The 25,166-nt window shown below is 39.9% G+C and overlaps 1 protein-coding gene and 1 long non-coding RNA gene across 14 annotated transcripts in view; one reads left to right on the forward strand and one right to left on the reverse strand.

The window, feature by feature from the left end:
* CNKSR2 (connector enhancer of kinase suppressor of Ras 2) overlaps positions 1 to 25,166 on the reverse strand; it is a 366,844-nt gene that overhangs the window by 96,960 nt on the left and 244,718 nt on the right. For all 12 annotated transcript variants that reach the window (XR_010596212.1, XM_024106894.3, XM_008170199.4 and 9 more), the window contains 2 exons: positions 3,131 to 3,179; positions 1,847 to 2,019 (listed from right to left, as the gene is read on the reverse strand). Coding sequence is in view for 11 of the 12 variants with exons in the window: in XM_024106894.3 (XP_023962662.1) it covers positions 1,847 to 2,019; positions 3,131 to 3,179 (222 nt within the window). In the remaining variant the exon portion in view is untranslated. The remainder of the gene's footprint in view (positions 1 to 1,846; positions 2,020 to 3,130; positions 3,180 to 25,166) is intronic.
* LOC101950721 (uncharacterized) lies at positions 2,393 to 18,199 on the forward strand. Of its 2 annotated transcripts, XR_254786.3 has the most exons (4): positions 2,393 to 6,660; positions 12,999 to 13,109; positions 16,632 to 16,882; positions 17,447 to 18,199. It is a non-coding gene; the product is annotated as an uncharacterized LOC101950721 (long non-coding RNA). The 2 variants fall into 2 exon arrangements; XR_509014.3 differs by lacking the exon at positions 2,393 to 6,660 and having other exon boundaries at positions 6,667 to 13,109.

A 25,166-nucleotide genomic window follows, 5' to 3' on the forward strand; every position in this document is an offset into this window, starting at 1 on the left:
TCCTGTTTTGGCCACCATTCTAAAGGACATGCTTCCATGCTGATGAAGCTCGTTAAAAAAATAATGGGTTAATTAAATTTGGGACTGAACTCCTTGGGGGAGATCTGTATGTCTCCTGCTCTGTGTCTTACCCGCATTCTGCCATATATTTCATGTTATAGCAGTCTCGGATGATGACCCAGCATGTATGTTTTAAGAATACTTTCATAGCAGATTTGACAAAATGCAAAGAAGGTACCAATGTGAGATTTCTAAAGATAGCTACAGCACTCGACCCAAGATTTAAGAATCTGAAGTGCCATCCAAAATCTCATCGGGACAGGGTGTGGAGCATGCTTTCAGAAGTCTTAAAAGAGCAACACAATGATTCGAAAACCACAGAACCCGAAACACCAAAAAAAGAAAATCAATCTTCTGCTGGTGGCATCTGACTCAGATGATGAAAATGAACATGTGTTGGGTCTACTCTGCTTTGGATCGTTATCGAGCAGAAACCATCATCAGCATGGACGCATGTCCTCTGGAATGGTGGTTGAAGCATGAAGGGACATATGAATCTTTAGTGCATCTTATCTTGCAGCACCAGCTACAACAGTGCCATGTGAACGCCTGTTCTCACTTACAGGTGACATTGTAAACAAGAAGCGGGTAGCATTATCTCCTGAAAATGTAAACAAACTTGTTTGTCTGAGTGACTGGCTGAACAAGAAGTAGAACCGAGTGGACTTGTAGGTTCTAAAGTTTTACATTGTTTTATTTTTGAATGCAGTTATTTTTTGTACATAATTCTACATTTGTAAGTTCAACTTTCATGATAAAGAGATTGCACTACAGAACTTTTATTAAGTGAACTGAAAAACACTATTTCTTTTATTTTTACAGTGCAAATATTATAATAAAAATAAACATAAAATGAGCACTGTACACTTTGTATTCTGTGTTGTAATTGAAATCAATATATTTGAAAATGTGGAAAACATCCAAAAATATTTATATAAATAGTATTCTATTATTATTTGTAATCGTTTAACAGCCCTAATTCAGAGACATAGTGTAAATATATTTTACTACATGAGAGTCTATCAGAGTTTAAGATTATCTCAGTTTCCTAAAAAGAGTTCCATTAAGAAAAAAGTTGGATTTTCCAAAAGAAATTCTGATCTTTCACCCAACTGGCAAAGAGTCCTTTCCACCAAAAAAGGATTTAAAAAACAATTATTCTTCCAAAGAAGCAAATAAATTAGATAAATGAGGGACCCTTGTAGGATCAGGGTCTTAGGCAGCTCAATGATGCTCTTCCAATGTTATCAGTATATAATTAAGCACTCAAAACGATAATCCAAATTAGATACAATGTATCAAAAGAGAACACAATTTGAGACCATTTTGCATAACTACAGTGGATTTTAGTAATACCACAGATTCCTTATTACAATTAAATAAGGTACCCCCAAATGCAACATAAATTATGGCTGTAATGTTGTTTCAGTTATGACAGGGACAAATGACTCTAGATTCGCTCTTCTAAATTTGTGTTTTGTTGTCATGAGAGAACAACGACTTTATTACACACTATTAAGAGTACCAGAATACAGAGGTGAGTAGTTACATTCTTCCTTATGCTACAAAGAAAAATTTTAAAGGGCAAATCCTGCAAACTCTGATGCATATGAGTGACTTTAGTCATACAAGTAGTCTTACTGATTTCAGTAAGATTATTTGGGTGAATAAAATCACTCACCTGTTTTCAGGATGGGATTTGACCTTCCATCTAATTATGACAACAACACAGTATAAAACTTATTAGCATTAGACGGGATGAGCAACGAATGTGCCTATTTCTTACCTCCTCGTTGATATACCAGTATAGAGAAGTATCCTTCAGAACAAACCAATATTTCTTCCATTTCTGGGAGAAATAACTCTTGGCATCTTTCTTTTTCCAAAGCCAGCCCTCGCAGTCCCCACGGCCCAGATCTTTACAGGAAATCCGCCTTTTGCTCTTACCAGGAATAGGAGCTAAAAATGCCAATAGTTAAATTGAAATGAGTATATGTGAAAGGCTTCACATTATGCATTTAATCAATCAAACACAACATGCTAAATTTCTCTAAAAATCCATCCTTACAAACTTAACAAAAACATTTCAATAATAATTTCATTGTCATTATTAAAAAGCAACAGAGGGTCCTGTGGCACCTTTGAGACTAACAGAAGTACTGGGAGCATAAGCTTTCGTGGGTAAGAACCTCACTTCAAGTATCAGAGGGGTAGCCGTGTTAGTCTGAATCTGTAAAAAGCAACAGAGGGTCCTGTGGCACCTTTGAGACTAACAGAAGTACTGGGAGCATAAGCTTTCGTGGGTAAGAACCTCACTTCACTGAAGTGAGGTTCTTACCCACGAAAGCTTATGCTCCCAGTACTTCTGTTAGTCTCAAAGGTGCCACAGGACCCTCTGTTGCTTTTTACAGATTCAGACTAACACGGCTACCCCTCTGATAATTGTCATTATTGTTATTTCTTTTTAATCAAGCAACAAAATGTGTGCATGGCAAAAGAAAAAAAGTAGATATATTCTCTTATCTTACAGATCTTGTAATCTAAACACAAGACAAAATGCAATAAATGAAGGCAACAAGATGGGTTCTATAGGAAAGGAGGACAAGATATACAAATACAGTCTTATGTGGGTACATATGTTTATGTACATCTTGATTGTTCATTTCATGGCAACATATGTAAACACACAAATAGCTACATATGAATGTACATACAGGTAGGGCTGCTTAAAATATATATTTTAAAAAGATTAAAATTGGGTTATATTGGACAATATTTTGAAAAGTACATCTTTACTAATATTCGAAAGACCCACAAAACCCTGCATAGTACAATTCAGTAACATGTTCAGACCTCTGTAAAAGAGAATGTTGAATATAGTTAAGATGTGCTGAATCAGAGAAGAGCTGTTAATCCTGGTTGGATAGTTTTGTCATATGGATAACTGAGGACTATAAATTTGGTTCAGGCTAACAAATTGCAACCTGTAAAATACTACAATATTTTAAACAGTAATATTCACATTTCTATTTTCTATCATCACTTCAAAAAGTACTCATTTAATGCTTACCTTTGTTTTTCTTTTTAGTTTTCTGTTGTAGAGAAGACTGCTGAAAGGTCTGTAAGCAAATGAAGACACAGAAAAGCAGTGAAAAACTAACAATGTACTTAGTGTGTTCCAAGCCCTTCCTAAATTCTTATAAAAATAGCAATAAAACTTTGAACACCAAAAGCATTACCAGGCAAAATTTAAAAAATGTCCTAGGCAGATTTCTAGCAACAGTGGAAAATACAATTTTATTTCAGACTTTCATGAACTGTTGAAGGAAAACAATACAACACGTTAAAATCAACTCACCAATTAGAACTAAAGTTTCTCTCAGAAACAGGCATTCTTTTTTTCCCACTATGGTTTGTGTTAACAGGACATTTTTCACTCATTTAGAGTGGTAGTGCTCCTGTGGGGGAAGTTCTGTTTGGTGGTCCGTTGGATAGCTGATCTTAATTACTGATTTTAGTGTATGTTTTTTTTTTTATTTCAATGCCTTATGAAACTATGACAAAATATTTTTCTGATGGTGCTAGAAATGTTTGGCTGGGACTTTACAGATTTGCTTGTAGATGCCTTCAGTATTTGAATTTTTGAGTGCTATATTATTTTTATTATGTATAAATAAACAAAGGGGAAGAAAAAGAGAGAGAGAGAAATTGGAAAAAAAAACGGAAGGGGTTCAGAAACAAAACTCAGGGAGAAATCTGCTGAAATAAATGTGCATTATTATTATCATGTCCCAAAAGATATGGAAGATCGAGACAGTTCCACAACTAAAGACCCTTGACTTACAAAGTTATGTCCTTTACCTGGTCCTGACTGAATCTAGTAACCAAGAGCTGACACACCCAAGCAATTTTAAGTATTGGCACAAAAATAAGGTCAGAATTGAATTATCTCTGTATTTAGGGCCTCGCTGATAAAAGGCTATACTACAGGGTCACGTCTGCTATAAGACTCAAATACCAATAAATGTCCATTATTCAGTGAGTGAAAAATATAATAATAAATAATAATAATTAATAATAATAATAAAAAACATGCACCGCTTTAGTGTTAGTTGCCTTGTATTTTAGCTTACTATATTGTTGGTAACAGCAATAAAATTCACAGAAGAGTGTCTGAGTGTAAATACCTCTTTCTTCAAGTTTTATTTAGCCAATATAAAAACCAAAAGTTTCAGGCATCTCCTAGTCCAACAAGTTACAAATAAATCAAAATTAAAATACTGATGGCCCCACAGGGTTGAAGCCTGCTCCTAATTAATAAGATAAACTTTCCCAAAGCAGGGTGGGGTGTGATGTTACAAAGCTCTCTTTATTTTAAGGTCCATTCCATACCCAACTTCTCTTTCCCACTTCTTGCATATAAGTCATGACTTAGCTCACATGTTCACATTATGGGAAAGGGACAACCCATTTCCATCTGCAAGGGGTTTCTCCCATTGAAGTTCTGACAAATTCTCAAACAGCAAATTAAATCCATATAACAACGTTGCCACAATAATTAACAGTAACATCATGAAACCAAGCAGCTGGCCTGGACTCTGATCCCTGAAAATGCACTGGGGAAGGCTAATCATCCCTATCTCCACCCCTGTCTGATCCTAGATAGCATCAGAGTATATGGGATTGGGTGGGGTGGTGTAGGGGAATGAAAGAGTGATTACATAACGGGAGTTCCATGTTGGAAAAAATCCATAGGGCCCTGCTTGAAATCATCCTGCCTTTGGTGGTAAGTGTGGGGACAACTACTCCTGATTGACTGTGTCTAGTCCCTTTCCTTCCTCTAATGGTGCTAGTCCACTGGGCGCAGCTAGCAAAGCCAGCTAGCCCAATTCCAACTCTGAATCAAGTTCAATGGATCTATTTATACAGGCCTAAATATGTCTGTATTTCCCTAGAAGGAAAGGGTGAGATGTTCAGAAGTGTGTAAGTGACTTGTATTCCTAAGTTATTTAGGCATTTTTGCAAATCTTACTTTAATTCAGTGTAGACAGTTTAATATTTAAAAAAAAAAACCTTGACAGCTGTCAGTGCAAAAAAACCCACTATTTTATTTCATTTGACTTTCCTGTATTAAGTGTTTTCCACGATTAATTCACCTAAACTGGAAAGGAGAAGTTTTGCTTATTTTCTCCTAAGTGGTACTTAATACCTTTAAAAAGGTGTTTTGTTTTTTAAACACAAGCTATAAAAGTGCTTCTGGTCTGAACATATAATCTAAGTGTGCTCTGCAGGAATGAGTTTAGGTTTTTAATTTGTTTGACTGGTTCTATGCAGAACAAAACTAGCTCCAGTTTCACCTTGGAGATGACATTTTCCTAGAATGGTATGTATAAATGGACCTAATGACTCAACTGCATACTCACGGGATGTATGATTCCAAAAACGTGCATGAGGGTCAAGTTCCCAAAGTGTTGGTTTCTTTATTTACTCTATTGGTGGTGCATAGAATCATAGAATATCAGGGTTGGAAGGTGTCATAACTATAAAGGGAAGGGTAACAGCTCTCCTGTGTACAGTACTATAAAATCCCTCCTGGCCAGAGACTCCAAAATCCTTTTACCTGTAAAGGGTTAAGAAGCTCGGGTAACCTGGCTGACACCTGACCCAAAGGACCAATAAGGGGACAAGATACTTTCAAATCTTGGGGGGGGGGGGAGGCTTTTGTTTGTGCTCTTTGTTTGGGAGTTCGTTCGCTCTTGGGACTGAGAGGGACCAGACATCAATCCAGGTTCTCCCCATCTTTCTAAATAAGTCTCTCATATTTCAAACTTGTAAGTAAAAAGCCAGGCAAAGCGTCTTAGTTTTACTTTGTTTTCTCAACTTGTAAATGTACCTTTTACTAGAGTGTTTATCTTTGTTTGCTATACTTTGAACCTGAGGCTAGAGGGAGGTCCTCTGAGCTCTTTAAGTTTGATTACCCTGTAAAGTTATTTTCCATACTGATTTTACAGAGATGATTTTTACCTTTTTCTTTAATTAAAAGCCTTCTTTTTAAGAACCTGATTGATTTTTTCCTTGTTTTAGATCCAAGGGGGTTGGATCTGTATTCACCAGAGAATTGGTGAAGGTCTCTCAAGGCTACCCAGGGAAGGGAATTAGCTTTGGGATGGTGGCAGCGGACCAGACCTAAGCTGGTAGTTAAGCTTAGAAGTTTTCATGCAGGCCCCCATATTTGTACTCTAAAGTTCAAAGTGGGGATTCAGCCTTGACAGAAGGGACCTCAGGAGGTCATCTAGTCCAATCCCCTGCTCAAAGCAGGACCAATCCCCAGACAGATTTTTGCCCCAGATCCCTAAATGGCCCCCTCAAGGATTGAACTCACAACCCTGGGTTTAGCAGGCCAATGCTCAAACCACTGAGCTATCCCTCCCCCCATGCATGGCGATACAGTGATTACTAGACTCCCATGCTGCAGCTGAATGCAATCAACTGTCTAACTGCAGCTCCTCACCAATTATTAGATATTGTTTTTCCACCCTGTCCTCAAACTGTTTTTCTCCTTTTCTATTTAGGCCTGGAACATGCCATACATATAAAAAGGTAAAATGTTAAAATCCTATGAATTCAGCAAAATCAACCCATAGCACTGCATCAAACTCATAATTTGCTGCAAAATTCTATTAATCAATGGCTTATCAGACTGGATACTGAAATATTTTTAATGAGCTACAAAGTAGAGTATTGATTTCAATACACCTTTAAGTTTTATCTACTATATTTAAATAGATGACCGGCCCCAGCTTTCAAGAATTCATCTCTGTTACACATTTTGAGAAAAATCCTGAAATTAAAAAGGAACCTGGTTTCACACACAAAAGAAAGACAGGTTTCAGAGTGGTAGCCATGTTAGTCTGTATCAGCAAAAACAATGAGGAGTCCTTGTGGCACCTTAGAGACTAACAAATTTATTTGGGCATAAGCTTTTGTGGGCTAAAACCCACTTCAGAAAGACAGTTATTAGTAAGGGAAACGACTTTGTCATGGAGGTCACTGATTCCATTACTTTAATGAACCTCCGTCACGGCTTCAGCCTCTGCCACGGTGGTGGGGCTGGAGAAACCGCCTGGGGCCAGAGCCCCCATATTTTCAGTAAAAGTCAGCAACAGGTCACGGGCTTCCGTGAATTTTTGTTTATTGCCCGTGACCTGTCCATGACTTTTACTAAAATACCCATGACAGAATCTGAACCTTACGTAGTAGTTACTCAACATAACTGATAGAATGGAAACTCTACTGCCATTGTAAATACGAAACAAAGGGTACATCAACTCAAGTAGAAATAGTTGATAATGGAAAAGGTTCCAACATTTTATTCATGCTCTGAACAATATGCTATATACCACAACTTCAATTAGCAAAACTTCTCATTCCAAAAGCAGGGCCACTTCGATTCATGTCATAATTATACGGAAAACTCCCTGCATTATCTTAAATCTCATTTATTTGAATGGACTCAATGTCTCCTGTTTAGTAATATACCAACACTAAAGTGCCTGAACGATACGCATGCCCAAACCAGAGCATCAGCTGTAAAAAAGTATCTTAAATTATATCATTTCCATTGCAACCGCAGCCACTAAAACACACCTATTTTAAGAGTATTAAAGACAGAGCTCATAGAAATGTGGTGTTTTCTTTCTAAGGCATTTAACCATCTCATGATAATTCAAACTAAAATGCATTAAGGGCCTGACTCTGCAGCACTGAATCTGTAGACTACGAGAGTGGGCTCTAACTGTAGGAAATTTTTAGGCAGCTGTTTCCTCTTAGTAGTTAATTTGCAAAATTACTAACTGGCAGTTTGTTTAATTTTGGTTTCTCAGAAATAGTCATTAGTGTTAAAAGCTAATTAATTTGAAATTTGACAATACTGGGATGGATTGATCTATGCCAAACTTGGTTTGCATTAATAGCAGAAAAAAAATCAAAATAATTCTTTTTAATGGAACATTTTCCCTTTTAGTTTTGTCCCAGATGCATGTGGTACTTAAGATAGTAGTGCCTGTCTTTCGAATAAACTAAACAAACATCAGTATAGTTCCCCTGATAATTATATGTAATGGTTTGATTTTTCTAATTTAAAAAAAAAGTCACAGTTTTTATATTCAGAATCTTTAAAAATGGATCACACATTACATTTGTTAACGAAAGTACACTGTCCCAACTCTCTCTCACTCTCTCTTTCACAAAAAATAATTAAAATGTTTTGACTGGCAAATCTTCTACATCTCCCTCGATTTCAAAAATCTTCAATATACTGATGATATTTCTATATAGCAGGAGTGAATGATATGCATTGCAAATTTTGTAAGCATAGTACTGTAGGGCAATAAAGCAATTAACCTTCGAGGCACTTAAAACTAGAGATAAGCATCATGTTCTTCAGTTATCCTCCAATCTTAAATTAAACACTCTACACTGAAGACAGGTTCTATTTACTTAGTTGCAATGCAAATGTGTGCAGCTGACAGTAGCACTAATATACGACTATTCTTATATCATCATCAACAGATTTAAGGCCTCCATTCAACAAAACATTTATTCATTTGCTTAACTTTAGTGGGATTAAAGCACATTCTTAAGCACTAAAATATTATACTTGATCAACTTTATTTTAACTAATGACAACGTTATAAATTACTATTTATCAAACCAGAAAATAACTAGTCACCCATTTCAATGGGACTAACTTGGCACCATGAGGAGACATTTTTCATCAGCGCTTGTTCACGTTGTGACAGTATCCTGTTACTATCCTGAACAAACTTTATGGAATTAAGATAAGCTTTTCTGAGTTAAAGTTAAACCTTACTAAATTGGGGTTACCAACTTTGGGGTACATTGTATTAAAATGTAACTGTGTATGTGTTATTGTGGCACTGTATGAACCTTCTCTAATAGGCAGGGGAGATGGTAATGAACTTCTGCCATGATCAGCCTTTGAAGCCACTTCATTCCTCCCAGAAGATATGCACGTACACATTCAAACTGGATTCTCCAGAGACCAAGAGACAAAGGAAAGACTTGTGGATGAAATCCTATTTTAAACTAATTTAGGGCCTTCTTCCTGATCCAGCAAATGTACAGGAACTGTGGTCTATGGAGGGCCCAAACCCTAAGGGAGGATTGGAAGGACTTGGTCTACAGAGGCCTCATAAGTCTGTGTGCTTGTTCTGAACTGAAGCTCCAATTAACTTGCAAGGATGCCCCTAAGATGGGGTATTAAAAGGCTGCACCTGCCAGAATCCATTTGAGAGTTAGGATAAAACCTGCTAAGCTTATTAGCATGTGTGTAGGTTCTTTTATTGTGTTTACTATATTTTCTCTGTGACGCTTTGTACCATAAGAATAAAGTAGGCTTGCTTTGAAAGAGCTGTGTGGTAACTTATAACTGTAGCAGTTACACAGTTATCCATCTCTGAAGAGAAAGCAAGCAGGTGTTCTTGGGCAACCTGTCTGTGCTAGGAATAACACAATGAAGGTAGGGAACTGTGCAGCCTGGGAATACCCCAATCAAAAGGGAGAGGGACATGTGTCTCCCCCCAAGAGAGGCAACAGACTGAGAGTGGGTGCCCCTGTTGAATCACTGAGGGGGAATCCATGTGCAGTTGTCTTGACCTGTGACACGTATCTCCAATATTTGCATATTGGAGTATGCTGTCTTGGTGCTCTTTGTTCTCTGATATGCGCGCCTGCACAGACCCAGCACCAGCACTTTGTTGATGTCAGCATGGAGGAAACTACTGGCTGCTGCTGTAGTGCCGCTTTCTTTGTCTGGTGCAACTGCTGCTTGCCACTCCCACCACTGTTCTCACCAGCTCCTCAGATTGTCTTCTAAATGCATAGCACAGCATATACCTCTGATACTACCAGGCCAGGAGGTACCGGGGGGGTATGTGCTCCACTGTAGTTATTCTCCTCTCTTCACGGCCTGGCTGCCCTCAAGCACACAGATGGATGACCAGGTTAATCCCTAACTATGAAGTGCTGCCAGACTAGATAGCCCTGTTCAACCCTACTTGGTGGTGGTTGAAATAATTTTTCACCACGCCACCTCACTAGTGTTGCTTTTTAAAAAAGTTTTATTTTTAATTTCTCTTTCCAACTCCCATCCCAAAGAGCTTACAAAACAGCTGCTGGAGCTCTCCTAGTGAGAATGAAAACATGAACGTTATTCATGCTTGTTTTTATGATGTTTGTTTGCTAAACACATTTTGATGAATAAATATTACCTCTCCAGAATGTTCACGAGTTAGTGAATAAAAGAGGCTGTGAAAAACAGCGTGGCAAAAGGAGAGGAAGTTCTAGACACACAAATATTTGCAAGTAATTTTTTGTATTTACTAATAGCATTTTGGCTTGTTTACTTTCTTGGGTAGCCTGTCCCTAGTGTTTTAGAGTTGTGACTGGAAGAATTTGGGATCTCAGAAAAGAAAGAGAAGAAAAGAATTCTTCACTTTGATGCTAGATTGACTGAATTGCTTCTAACTGGAGAATTCTAGACTGCAACTGAAAAAATAGCCAAGTGATAGGTAGAATTTATTTAGGTGGAGCTCTACACTATTATAATTTAAAAATATAATGTTATGCACATGTGAATCTTTGAATCAAAGAATTTCTGCAGAAAATGATAATTAAGGGTTTTTTTGGGGGGGGGGTTATGTGGAGGGAATGAAGAAATGAAAACCATTAACAGAAATTTATTTGGAACTTTCAGGGAACTTTTACTACTGAAGCCATATCTAAGACATTTCAGGAACTTTTCCTCCCTCCCTCTTTCTCTCTTTACCGGGTGATGGTATTTGAAAAGATGGCTTCCAAGGGCTTGACTACAGTAGACATTTCAGCACTAAGGCAGGTACACTGTTGCAGCTGCACCAGTATAAAGAATGATTTGCACAGGAGTGTAGCTTCCCTGGCTTCAAAAGCTAAGTCAGTATAGCTACACCAGTGCAAAAATCCCCGGTGCAGGCAAACACGAAGTAGTCACCAGGGATTTAAAATCTACTATATTTATTCTTTGGTGAAGAGAGGGAGATGTTTAATCCTGTTTAGACTCAATATTCATGATATATGGTATGTGTGTGATATCACAATTTTAATTTGTATAGCATGTAAATATTAAAAGATGAAGTGAAAATACTAAATATTTTCTCATTTTATATTATTAACATTGAGTTCAATGGAATGACTTGAATGCTTAAAGTTAACCAAGTGCTTAAGCATTTTGCTGCTTTACAGACAGAGCCCCAGAACCTAAATCCCAGTTTTACACCACTGCGATCCACTTGGCTATTGCCTAACCCTACAAGTGCCTAAACTCACTTGGTGCCTAAAATTTCTGCTGTAGAAGTTCTCAAGGCACCTAAGTTTCTGTTTCTGGGCATGTGCACTGCTGTCTCTCTCTTGGCATGTGGGTGCCTATCTCCTCCCTAAGGCCGAGAGCAATCCAGGAACTGGGGTAGGAGTATCTGTCACACACTGGGTTGGTGTGGTCAGATGCCATCCACCAGATTGGGTCCCATCAAAACACGGGATGGATGGTGCCCATTAGGCCACTGGTTAGAGCACTCAGCTGGGAGACAGGATTTGAATAGGGGTCTCTCACCTCCCAGGAGAGTGGTCTAACCACTGAGCTACGGGATATTCTGACGTGGGGCTCTTTCCTTTTGACGCTGTTCCATCATGTATAAATAAAGCATCACTGGAGCGGGAGATTGGACCCTGATGCTTCCAAGTGTGTGCCCTAGCTGCCAGGCTGCAGAGTCATTCTCTCTGGCCCTATGACTCTCATACTTAAAGAGCCATTGGGGCGGGGAGAGTGAGTGAGAATGACTCAATCATTTGCCACAGTCAGAAGAATACTGGGGGCTGTGGACAAAGCCAGGCCATGAGTTTCCTGCACACACGCTACAGATGCTAGTTGGTGTTTATGACAGGAGTGCATACACAGCTACTTCTGCAGCAGCAGCAGCAAGGAATTTTGCTGGGCATGTTACCCCAGCCAGATCTCTCTCAGCCACCATTCAGCCTGCATGCACCCTGTTTGGGGGCTGCCATTCCCCTTGTGTCTGTCTGTGCCACAGTAACGAGGGCAGCATTTTGCTCTAGTGTTTTGAATGCCAGACAATACATCTTTGTAAACTATTCTCCCTTAAAAACTTTGGAATATAAGCTATATGAATAAGACAGGCAATACAAAGCATCTGCTCTGACTTCCAAAACTAAATCAAGTTTCTGGTGAAAACAAGTAGCAATACAGAGGAAATATACTAATGGACTTATTTGCAAGACCTGTGCTCCCATTTTAACAGGAATCAAATGTTTTCTAGAGTTATGAGGAAGGTGTTTATAATATACTTTGATGGAATAGGCAATCAGCATGGAGTAGCCTCTTAGAAAGGCAGACTTATACCAAAGGATCTGATGGAGAAGACATTTACAATTAGAGTACTGTTCTCTTGCTCATCTTCTGAAGAAGAAGATTTCAAAACAAGCTTGTTTGTCCAGCTGGTTAAATTTCTTTGTGCCATTCATCATGAGAGAACCTCTATCTACTGGTTAAGTTACCAAGTATGTGTCATTATAATTAGTTCCAAGAGTTGGAGATGTCACTGAATTCATACCCTTCAGGACTAAAACGACATTTCCAGCAAGTGGTGCTTTGTGCTTCTTTATCATTGCATCATATCGCCAGGAATAGCTCTAGTAATAGCTGCACACATCAATGCTGAAATCAGGTAGTCCTTGACCCAAGAAAATATGCAGGGAAAGTTTCCACAGGGAAATGAGGGAAAGAGCATTTTAGTATCTAACTCATCCATTATAAATATAATTAAAAGTCATATCACACCATTTTTCCTCTCCCATGATTTAAGGTGGTAAAAGAACTGGTCATTCCAGGATACAAAGCATATTGCCTTCTGTGACCCTAAAGGAATCTCCTTTAAGTGCAAAGTGAAACAGAACATCTCAGAGTGTGGAGAAAGGTAACATGAACATTTTTTTTTTCAATCATAAGCTTGCAGTAGTGATCCCTGAGTTACAGTACTGAGAGCCATTCTAAATTCAAAAATCCCTAGAGTCAGAAAGCTCATCTGGTTAGAGTTAGGGTCAGAGCAAAGATGAATATTTGAAAAGGGGACAAAAGGAAATTATTGGCATATAAAAACAGTATCATTTTCTGATGTTTAATCTATATTTACATTTTTCACAAATACAAGAGCAGAAATGAACTGGCTGAGTCACAAACTAGGATACGAGGCAACAAAACGAAAGCCAATATCCTCTTTCCTAGTGCGGGCAGATACTCACACACACTCCTCTCCCCAACCCCACCAGTGCAAAAAAGAAAGAGTTATTCTTCTTATAGTGCGGACAGTAAACCACCTGCAGTGCTGATTGATAGTTTGTGAGGTTGTGGCTACTGTGAGCATGAGAGTGGTGTAGCACTGGGAGTACTGGTAATGCTGCTGGGACTCATACTGAACAATCTTCAAAGCATCCCAGGAGCAGTGCTTAGAAAAACTTGCTCACTTAAAAAACATTGTGCTGATTTGCCGAAGTATTTGCATACACAGGAAAGGCACAAAACAATGGACCTTAAAGTCGGAATGTTACCCAATTCATTAAATTATATTTTCAGTACTTTTGTCATTAATTTTTTATTCTGTACCACTTCTATATAATTTCACAAACCATACAACATAGATAATGGACCTGATTCTCCACGGTTGGCAATCTTGTGTAGTTCACACCAGTGATCCCTGGATGTATGAGGAGAGGAGCAGTGAATAGGATTAGGGAGGTTATACTAGCACTGATGCAACTACTGTTGGAATACTGTGTCCAGTTTTGGTGCCCACAATTCCAGAAATATGTTGATAAATTGAAGTGGGTCCAGAGAAGAGCCACGAGAATGATTAAAATATAGATCACATGCCTTATATTGACAGATTCAATGAGTTTTGGTTTACCAAAGAGAAGAAACAGTTACTCATCTTCTCGTAACTGTTGTTCTTCGAGATGTGTTGCTCATGTACATCCCAATTAGGTATGTGCGCGTGCCACGTGCACAGTTCACCAGAAGTTTTTCCCCTAGCAGCAACCATCGGGTCGGCTCTGGAGCCCCCTGGAGTTGCGCCTTCATGGCGCCACATATAGGACCGGTCACCTCTCCAGTTCCTTCTTACCAGATACTCTGACAGAGGGGAAGGTGGGTGGGTTTGGAATGGATATGAGCAACACATCTAAGAACAACAGTTACAAGAAGGTGAGTAACCGTTTCTTCTTCTTCTTCAAGTGCTTGCTCATATTGATTCCAATTAGGTGACTCCCACGCCTTACCTAGGAGGTGGGGTTGGAGTTCATGGAATCGCTGACTGAAGCACAGCCCTGCTGGACACTGCATTGTCCCTGGCATGCTGGGTGATGGTGTAATGTGAAGTGAAGTGAAAGTGTGGACTGAAGACCATGTTGCCGCTCTACATATCTCCTGATCGTTACCTGGGCCAGGAAGGCCACTGAGGATGCCTGAGTTCTGGGGGAGTGTGCAGTCAGAGCGGGGGCAGGGACCTTTGCCAGGTCATAAAAAGCCTGTGATCCACGATGATATCCTTTGTGTGGACACTGTGAGGCCTTTCATCCTGTCTGCTACCACAACAAACAGCTGGTTCAACTTGCAGAACAGCTTGGTTGGTTCAATATAAAATGCCAGTGCACGCCGTATGTCCAGGGAGTAGAGCCTCTGCTCGTGGCTATTGGCATGGGGTTTTGGGAAAAAGACTGGAAGGAATGTGTCTTGGTTGGCATGAAAATTCGAGACCACCTTCGGGAGGAATGCCGGGTGAAGTCGCAGTTGCACCTTATCTTTGTAAAAAATGGTATATGGAGGGTCAGATATGAGAGCCTTGAGCTTGGACACCCTTCCGGCTGATGTTATTGCAACCAAAAAGGCCACCTTGTAGGAAAGGTACAGAAGTGAGCATGTCGCTTGGGGCTCGAATGGGGCCCCATCATTCTTGAGAGTACCAAGTTAAGGTCCCAAGCGGGGGTGGGCTGCCGAATATGAGGATATAATCTGTCCAACCCCTTGAGGAACCACCGCACATTTGGTTAGTGAAGATGCGGCCATGGTCTCCTGGGAGAAAGTTGAGATGGCAGCCAGGTGAACCTTTATCGAGGAGTGAGACAAGCCCTGCTGTTGCAACTTTAGTAGGTAGTCCAAGATAAAGGGGACCAATGATTGTGTCAGAGGGATACGGCACTGCAAGCACAAAATTGCAAATCTTTTCCACTTGGCCAGGTAAATAGCTCTAGTTGAAGATTTTCTGCTATCCAGAAGACCCTCCCTAATGAGGTCTAAGCATGTGAGTTCTAGTGGGTTCTACCATGCATCTTCCAAGCCGTGAGGTGGAGAGACTCAAGATTGGGATGCTAAAGCCTTCCGTATGTTGAGTGAGAGGTCTGGAACTAACAGTAGAGTGACTGGAGTATCTACAGATAGCTCCAGTAGCATGGTGTACCAATGCTGACGTGTCCTGGCAGGTGCCACCAGGATCACTGAGGTTCCATCGCTCTGGATTTTGAGGAGGACCTTGTGAGTCAGCGATAAAGGAGGGAATGCATAGAACAGGCAGTCCTTCCATAGAAGCAGAAATGCATCTGCTAATGAACCCAGGCTGTAGATCAGGAGGGAGCAGAATTGTAGGCACTTCCTGTTGGCCCTTTTGGCGAACAGGTCGATCTGAGGAATTCCCCACTATTGGAAGATACTGTTTATTACATTCAGGTGGATAGACCACTTGTGATTGTGAAAAGACCTGCTGAGACGGTCTGCTGGTTTGTTCTGCGACTCTGGAAGATAGGACACTTCCAAAAGTATGGAGTGTGCTATGCAGAACTCCCAGAGCTGGAGGGGAGGTGTAGTCTTGCACTGGTCGTCCTTCCTTGGGTGGTTCCCATTTCCTTGCACAGGAAGGGGAGCGCCCTCTATCAGTCTTCCTGTGCTGCTTCTTTGGGACCGGGGACTGCGAGCGGTGCCAAGACTGATCCTGCGCCGTGTTCAGCGCCAGGAAGTGCTGGTGCTGAGGGTCTCTGAAACCAGAGTCCTTCCTCGGCACCTCCCGGATCGAAGCCGGCACGCTGCGCACCAATGCTGAGGAGCCCAGTGCCATGTCCATGGGGCTCGACTCAGATTGAGGGCGCAGAGCTGCCTCCATTAGCAGTAACTTTAATCTGTGGCCCCTCTCTTCGTGCGAGTGTGAAAACTCCTACAGATCTTACACCTGTCTGTTTGATGGAACTCCCCCAAGCACTTTAGACAAGATGATTGTGAGTCACCCTTGGGCACAAGCTTCTGGTAAATCTCATATGGCTTAAACCCCTGGGTTCAAGGCATGGACTGGGCCCTGGAAAGGGTCAAGGAAACAGGGGAGGGAAAACCCAAGTCCTAATAACTAACTAACTAACAACAAACAACTTTTTAAAAAACTGTCTTTAACTATTTACAGAAACACTACACTAGAGGATCGCTCATTGAACACGAGAGACGAAATGCTCCGACGACCATCACTGGCGGTAAGAAGAGGCAGCGAGTCGGCAGGGCCCTATATGCAGCACCATGAAGGCGTGACTCCAGGGGGCTCCAGAGCCGACCTAATAGATGCTGCTAGGAGAAAAACCTTCTGGCGAACTGTGCATGTGGTGTGCACGCACCTAATTGGAATCAGTATGAACAAGCACTCGAAGGAGGAGGATATGGGTAATTTGATCACAGTCTATAAGCACCTACATGGGGAACAGAAATTTGATAAGAAAGGGCTCTTTAATACACTAGATTGTAATACGATCCACTGGCAGGAAGCTGAAGCTAGACAAATTCAGGCTAGAAATAAGGCATACAATCTTTCAACGGTGAGGGTAATTAATCACTAGCACTGTTCACGTAGGATTGTGGCGGATTCTCCATCACTGGAGTTTTAAAATCATGACTGTATGTTTTTCTAAAAGATATGCTCTAGTTCAAACAGGAATTAATAAAGGAAAATTCTATGGTCTGTGTTATGAAGGAGTTTGGACTAGATGATCACTGGCTTTATAATCTATCTATCTATGGAGGTGCTTGCAAACAGGAAATAGCAACTGTTTTTAATGTCAGTAGCAGCATGGGACTGAATTCTAATAAATTAGGTGGCACCCACCAACTAATTTAAAATCAGGTCATTCTGAGTGTCTTCTATGGAGTGCTTGGAATACTTTTGACTGCTACAATATATGAAAATAATGAACAGCAATTACACCTCATTCTATTACTCTTCTCTACTAGTGTGGTTAAGAATCCTAGGACCAGAAGGCCTTTGAAAGTGATGGATGCATTTATAATCAAGCAATTCATCAGTGTCTCAAGGAAGAACCTCAAGCTTCAACACACTTCCTCAAGTCAAAGGGAAGCCTGGATGTGTGCTTTAGTGAAAATGATGTTCACCCTACAACATGGGAAGGAGTTCTTTAGCTATGGAATATATAACTTTTTAAAAAAAAAAAGCATCTCAGAATGTGGCCAAGCAGACAAAAAGAAAAACCGAAACAAAACATATTTAGGGCTGAGTTACAGATAAAACTTTTCAGCTGCAAAATCAACATTAAAAGCAACTACAAAAAACTCAGAGAGAACAGTATTTTTGTTTTGTTTGTTTAGGGACGTACAGTCTTATTAATTTATTACCAACTTGTTTGAGAGTTATAACAATAGTTTCTGTGTAAAAGAGAATTCAAAAGCTTTCCAATCTGCAAATAGTTGCTTTGAGAAGAAAATTTGACAAGAATGCATACAAATACTCAGATTCTCAACTGTAGAGAAAATAAATGGAAAAAGGCCTAGATTCAGACATAGAACTAGGCCTTTTTCCACTTATTTGCTCTATGTCGGTTCTCTAAATATTTAGACGGTAATTGGACAATTATTGCTGGTGTTTTCCAGCATGAGTTGCAAGTACACCTCTACCTCGATATAACGCTACTTGATATAACACGAATTTGGATATAACCCGAATTTGGATATAACACGGTAAAGCAGTGCTCCGGGGGGCGGGGGAGGGCGGGTGGGGCTGCGCACTCCGGTGGATCAAAGCAAGTTCGATATAACGCGGTTTCACCTATAACGCGATAAGATTTTTTTGGCTCCTGAGGACAGCATTATATCGAGGTAGAGGTGTACTTTAATGGTTGCTGTCTTGCCTGTACACTTGATGCTGATCCTGATATGCAGATACTTTCACTGAACACATACCAGTCTACCACAATTGTTCACTGTTGAAGATAATGACAAAAAGCGATGGCCTCAAATTGCAGCAAGGGAGGTTTAGGTTGGACATTAGGAAAAACTTCCTAACTGTCAGGGTAGTTAAGCACTGGAATAAATTAAGGAATTTCTGTCATTGGAGTTTTTTAAGAGCAGGTTAGACGAACACCTATCAGGGATGGTATAGATAATACTTAGTGCTGCTTTGAATTCAGGGGACTGGACTAAAAGACCTCTTGAGGTCCCTTCCAGTTCTATGATTCTATGAGTGGTAGCAGATAATAAGCGGTGATCTACTTTAAACTGTGATGGGATTGTTTCCCTCAACTCTGTCATTTGGGGACTTCTTTAGAACTCTCTTCTTTCTTTTTATACCACAAAGTCTACCTACTCAGTGGTCCATAAGAGATTATGTAATGGACAGCTCACCATCTCTGACTGCTATGAACAAACACTGAGCATCATCTGCAATAAGGGAAGAATGACTCAGTTGTCTTCCTTTTGCTACCACAAGAGCCTCAGAGGATTCCAAATCTCCACTAGCCTAGTGGGGTTGCTTCCATACTTCCAGAAATTGGTTAACACAGAGAACAATCTGATTGGCCAACTAAGTTTCTAATCCATGACTATGTGACAACCATATAGTTCTGTCATGAATATAGGGGGAAGGGTTGCAACCTTTTTGTATGCCAGCCCATTCAGTAGCATAAAATCCCTCCTTGGCAGCTGTGCTGGATTGCCTTACCGGTAAAGGGTTAAGGGTAAACCTGACCAGAAGGATGGCAGAAGAAAGATCACTTGATCATTACCTGTTAGGTTCACTCCCTCTGGGGGACCTGGCATTGGCCACTGTCGGTAGACAGGATACTGGGCTAGATGGACCTTTGGTCTGACCCAGTACGGCCGTTCTTATAACCAATGAGGAAAGAAGATACTTTAAAATCTGCAGGGGAAGAATTTGTTTTGTTGTTCTGTGTGTTGTTCCCTCTCCGGATGGAGGGAGAAGCCAAGCAGATACAATATCTCCTGAAAAATATACCTGGAATAATCCATCTAAAACCTCAGAAATTGAGTAGGGCATGGAAATGCGTTAGGTTATCTCTTGTTTTGGCTTGTGAATTTCCCTATTCTACAGAGGAAGTTTCATTCCTGTTTTTGTAACTGTGAAGCTGAGCCCAGAGGGGAATCCTCTGTGTTTTAAATCTTTTTATTACCCGGTAAAGTTACCTTCCACCCTGATTATGCAGGTGTGAGTGTTTTACTTTTTTCTTTATAATAAAAGTTCTTCTTTTAAGAACCTGATTGATTTCAGTGTCCTAAAGACAAAGGGTCTGGTTGAGCTCATGTTGCTAAGGCAACTGGTTGGTATTTTATTCTCAAGCCTCCCCAGGAAAGGGGGTGAAGGGGCTTGGGGTGGGGGTAGGGATTCCAAGTGACCCTTCCCTGAATTTTTGTGTAAATCACTTGGTGGTGGCAGCAATATACCATCCAAGGACAAGGAAAGGAATTTGTGCCTTGAAGAAATTTTAACCTAAGCTGGTAGAATATAAGTTTAGGGGGTCTTTCATGTCAGGGTACCCCCAAAGGGTTCAGCAATCCAGTACAGCTGCCAAGGAGGGATTTTATGCTACTGAATGGGCTGGCATACATAAAGGTTGCTACCCTTCCCCCTATATTCATGACAAGTTCAATACTATTTAACCTTACTATTTATTTTGCCATTCAAATGGCCAGGTATACAATTTTCTAGGTGGATTAAAAAACACCAGGGAGTCTAGTTGTTATGAGATAACCACACTTCAAGGTTTCTGATGTGACACAGCCTGCTACCTCACCATGTACCCAAGATGTATTTTTGTCTGAAACAACTACACATCCTGCCACATTTAACCTCTCATTTAACAAAAGAGAAACTGGCTTACTGATTCAACTGGTCTATAACAATCTCTAAATTGTACTACATAGGGTGACATGACAGGAAAGCTAGAGCTATAGAGAGTATGTAAACACCACAGAAGGAAGAAGAATCCTGCAGGCTGATACAACGGGGACATAACCAGGAATGATTAAATGAAATAGATAACAGGGAAATATAGACTGAAAAAAAATCAAGAAAGCTGAATGGTGAGATGTATTAGACTGTAGATCTACCTCTCTTGACAATGTAAAATTAAACTTGACAAAACAGTAGATAATATACCGCTGGGAATAGTCTTGCACTGGCAGGCTAGATTAGATACCTTACTAAGTGTGTGTGTCTCTCTCTCTCTATTTGTTTTATCATGCATGACAAAGACAGGCTGGACAGCTGTAGGAGCGTAGTTTTATTTTTCAAAACAAGATTCATTTGTAAATAAAGAAATAAAATTTAGTTAAGTTATATAGTTTTCTTGATGGAAGAACCTTAAAAATGGACTAGTGGTGGCTTGTTAATCAAAGAAAGAGAAAAGCTCCATACTGAAGTTCTGGAATTCAGCACCTCAATTTCACAACAGTTGTACACATTTGAGATTATGTAAACCAACTGCTGCCTGGATGATCAAATCACACTTAACAGTCCCTAATACAGAAGATTGGGCTAAGGAATGCAATAATTCTGCATGCTGTTTTCATTCCCCTGGTTCTGTTCATGCTTGCAGCTGTCCATGAGGCAGTAAAGAAACAATCTGCTTCTCAAAACGCCAAGGCAGGTATATTAGTCCTAGAACAAAAAAAGTCTCTTTTCCCTATAAGCTGAAAAGTGGTTACCTCAGGTCAATTAGGGACACCCGAGTCCAATTAAGGGCTGCCTGAGACCTTTAAAAACTCTTCCTCCAGTAAGAGAGGGGAAGAGACAAGCTTCTGCAGGATAGATGGCTGATCTTCTCCCTACATGGGAAGCTACATAACATATTGCCTGCTTAAGGGAAGGACTGGCACCTCAGGGCCAATAACAAGGTCACCCACCCTCAGAGAGGGAGTAGGGAAAGATGTCCTCCTTTGTTTTGCATTGGAACTGGTTTCTTTTTTTGTTTGTTTGGTGGAGGAGCACTCCTAAGGCCTGCCTGGAAAATACTGGGAAATAAACCCTCAAGAGGGTGAATAAATGCTGTTCAGAGTGGGGCTGACTTATATCAGGCCCCACCGCCAGAGAGGGAAGTGCTGAGCCTGCCGAGGTGGAGGAAGTGCCTTGTCACACATGGCAGAAAATTATAACAGTTCATTCTTTCCACACACAGACCGACCAGTGAGAGGGCAATAAACAAGTTTAATTAAATGTTAAAAAGTGATGTGCGCTTCAAGTTTACCTATGTGCCACCCTCATCTTTTCTCCTTAGCCGCATTGTTTTGTTGCAATAGTAATTCCAGATTTAATTAACAGTTCAAGAGGGTGCAAAAACATAGCTGAAATTGCAGATGTGGCCTTACTTTCCTTTTTGTGATATGAATGACACTGAGATCACAACACAGGAATAAGTGACATTAATTAGAATGATTTTGTACAAAAAAAGGACAAAACAATAATATTTTAGCAAATATTAGGCAAACATGCCTAGTCAGAAATCAGAGGTCACAATTGCATGTGGTAGTTATGTCTTCAGTCTAAAGTTTTGTCTCCAAGAGATGCCAAGGGTAGAACCTACAGAACAGGTTATTGAGGGGACTGCTTGTGTACAAGTTGGCTTGAGCTAAGCAGTAATGTTATAACTGAATCAAAGCCTTAAATCTAGAGAATATAAAACAATTCTCTTCACTGCTTAAATTACCATTTATTGTTCACCCTTATCCTTCCATGTACTCCTTAGGTATTTCCTACTTTTTTCTCTAGCAAGATTATTAGGATTCAAGATTTCCTGCCTTTGATGGTGATATCGCTCATCACTTTGTTCACTTCCCTCTCCAACATTTTCTCTAATGCATGATTATTTTTCCCATAGTACAAGGAAAGACGATGTACAATATCACTCAGATTCTTATTCTTGGCAAACAGAGGATGGAAGCCTATCTCCTCCACCCCAAAAAGGGAGATGTGCTTATCCATTATGTAGGTCACGTTTGAGAAAACTGGTGGAGACCTGGTCAGGACAGCCATGTGCCCTGGCTACAGGCAATGTTGGAACCTATGAGACTCTTGCGATTGTGCACATGACTGTTTCATGCTCCAGTAGGCACGAGGGTGGAATTCTACAGTTATTTCCTCAGTCTGCTCATTTCCCAACATAATGAAACAATTAAAATGATTGGTAGAGGAACTCCCTCCGTTAAGGCAACCGTCCATAACTGGGAAAGCCTTTTTAGCTGAAGCATAGTGGGGAGGGTGACAGCACAAGGTATGAATAGGTGTCAGATACATCCACAGCACTGACAACTGTTTCATTCTGCATCACATTAAAGGGAATATTTTACTAGCAGCGTTGCTTTTGAATACACTTTTAAGCACTCTTTATCCTTCTATAACTTTGTAAAGCTACTCCTTTTTCTACTGAAGAAAGCAGGGCTGCCCTGCATTCTTACCACTTCCACAGTGGAACAGCTACAGATACTTTATCCCCTCCTTCCCAGTTTTTAGTGTAGATTTGTTGGCCCAGATTCATCCACGGCAGAAAGTTCAATGAAGGGAGACTGATGAGGTAGAAAGAAGCCAGAGTTTCCTATCCATCTGGAAGCCTGCACCAGCCAAAAGATAGGCAACCCCAGGCAGCTGGGAAGACACTAATTCAATGAAGAGTCCTATGGAATTTCATCTGCGACTTACACCTGCTCTCCACTGAAAGTCATGAAGGAGAACAGGTAGTGGTACCTTCGGTCTTTCTTATGGTGAATCCCTTTCAGGCACAAGTGGGGATCAGTTAGCATAGGAAGGTAGAGTGTATCATATGGTAAATTTTGAGTTAGTTAATGCAACATGTATTGATTCAAAATAATTTTCATGTACCAGAGCAGGGTTGGATTTTTATAGAATATTATTAATATTTCAGTGGGAGCTGGGGACACTCCACACCTGAAAAAAAAAATCAAGCTGGTTCTAGGTGCTAACTATGTAGTTAGGAGTCTAACTGTACGCACCCACTTTTTTCAGAATTCTGGCTGAGGTTACAAATAATTATGTATTCATTTGCAGGGGAATTTTAATAATGATGTGTACAACCTTCACATGGGTTTTTATTTTCTTAAGTCTTCCACGGAAGCTACTTTGTGTACTGTAGCACGGTTATATCTGTAATTTAACAAATTAAATTTTGTAATTGTAACAAATTAAATTAAATTTTGCCTCCTTTTTTGTGCACAGATTGCAATTTCTTCACAATGTATGCATTATTCGACAAAAAAGTGTTCATGAATTTTATTTAACCTATGGCTGCTTATTTGAAATTCAAGAGTTGTTTCTTATTTGTCAACAGATATATAGCACTGTTTTTGTACCCTAACTAGACATGCAAAATTCTTTTAATCAGGTGTCTGATAAATGTTTGCAAAAAGAAATATAAAATTTGCCTTCCTGGGAATTCACGCATATAAACCTAAAATCATTCTGCAAACATTCATGCTACTCAGCCACAAAAGTTCATGGAAAGAAAATGAAAAAGAGGCATGAACACTGCTGAAACTAGTCTTTAAAAATGAAAGCAAATATTTGTGCAAAACATTTCCCACTATTCTCCAGGTTTAGTTGGCTCTCCAGAGCAACTGGTAGATTCTTTTATACTACGAAGTGACCAGAGTAACTATAGACTATTGCATCAAAAAAGAGATCGTCACAGTGCTTAATTTGTAATGAAAGAGGTGCCAGGGCACTAGTAATCAGGTACCAAGGCTCAAGCAATTAGGTGCCAGGGCTCAAGCAATTTTTTTACATTCATAACTGATGCAGCAAACCCACATGTCCCGGGGCTATGAACTGCCAGCTTAGAGGTGCCGGAGCTCAGCCCTGGCAAGCCCTGGAACAAATTAAGCACTAGATAGTATGATGTTTAAATAATTTCACTTTGTGGACTTCAGGCAACTGAAAGTAGAAAATATGCCAAGCAACATATGTTGCAACAGTACGAGAATAAGAGTCCAGATTTTAAACACCTTCTTAAAATCTGTTTTGCTGTATTTTTTACTTTTCCCCTGTAATTGTTTTGTTAAAAATGCACAATTATAAGGAAAAATAATCAAGCAGAAGTAATTTAAACACCGTGACACGGTGGATAATCTTAAAATTATTATTTCTCTCTCTTATCCACCTTCAATCTCCTTCGCAAACTAAAATATAAATACCGTTCTCCTTAAAATAAAAATAATACTAGTTCTTTTGACCTCCCAGCATGCAACATTGCCTTTTCTGTCCATGGATCTAAGAACTTCAATCCTTTATTTACATGTTAAAAGGTCTTTGTGTACTAGTTTATTAGGACTTGTGTTGTATGAAGAAGTGCAGACCCCTTTTCTCATGTGCATGCTGCTACAAGGTTTCATGCAGACACACTCTCTTAATATACTTCCTTGATTCAAAAAGCTTAATAATAAGGGTAAGTAGTATTTGTTCAAGTATTTTCTCTTTCTCTTTTATCTCAGTCTTCATGTGGAGAGGAACAGCAAGTTTATGAGAGAGAATCTACCTCTCATCAAGGGCTGGCCTTTGGGGTCTAGAAAAATCGGTAGCCACAGTCCCTCTTCCCCAATGGACCTCTAAATATGAAAATTAATCCCTAAATTTACTTAAGAATGTTTCTAGATTTTTTTTCTTTGCCAAAACCCCCTAGATTTGAGATTATAAAAC

This window comes from Chrysemys picta, chromosome 1, assembly GCF_011386835.1.
Source record: "Chrysemys picta bellii isolate R12L10 chromosome 1, ASM1138683v2, whole genome shotgun sequence".
Classification (NCBI taxonomy): domain Eukaryota; kingdom Metazoa; phylum Chordata; order Testudines; family Emydidae; genus Chrysemys; species Chrysemys picta.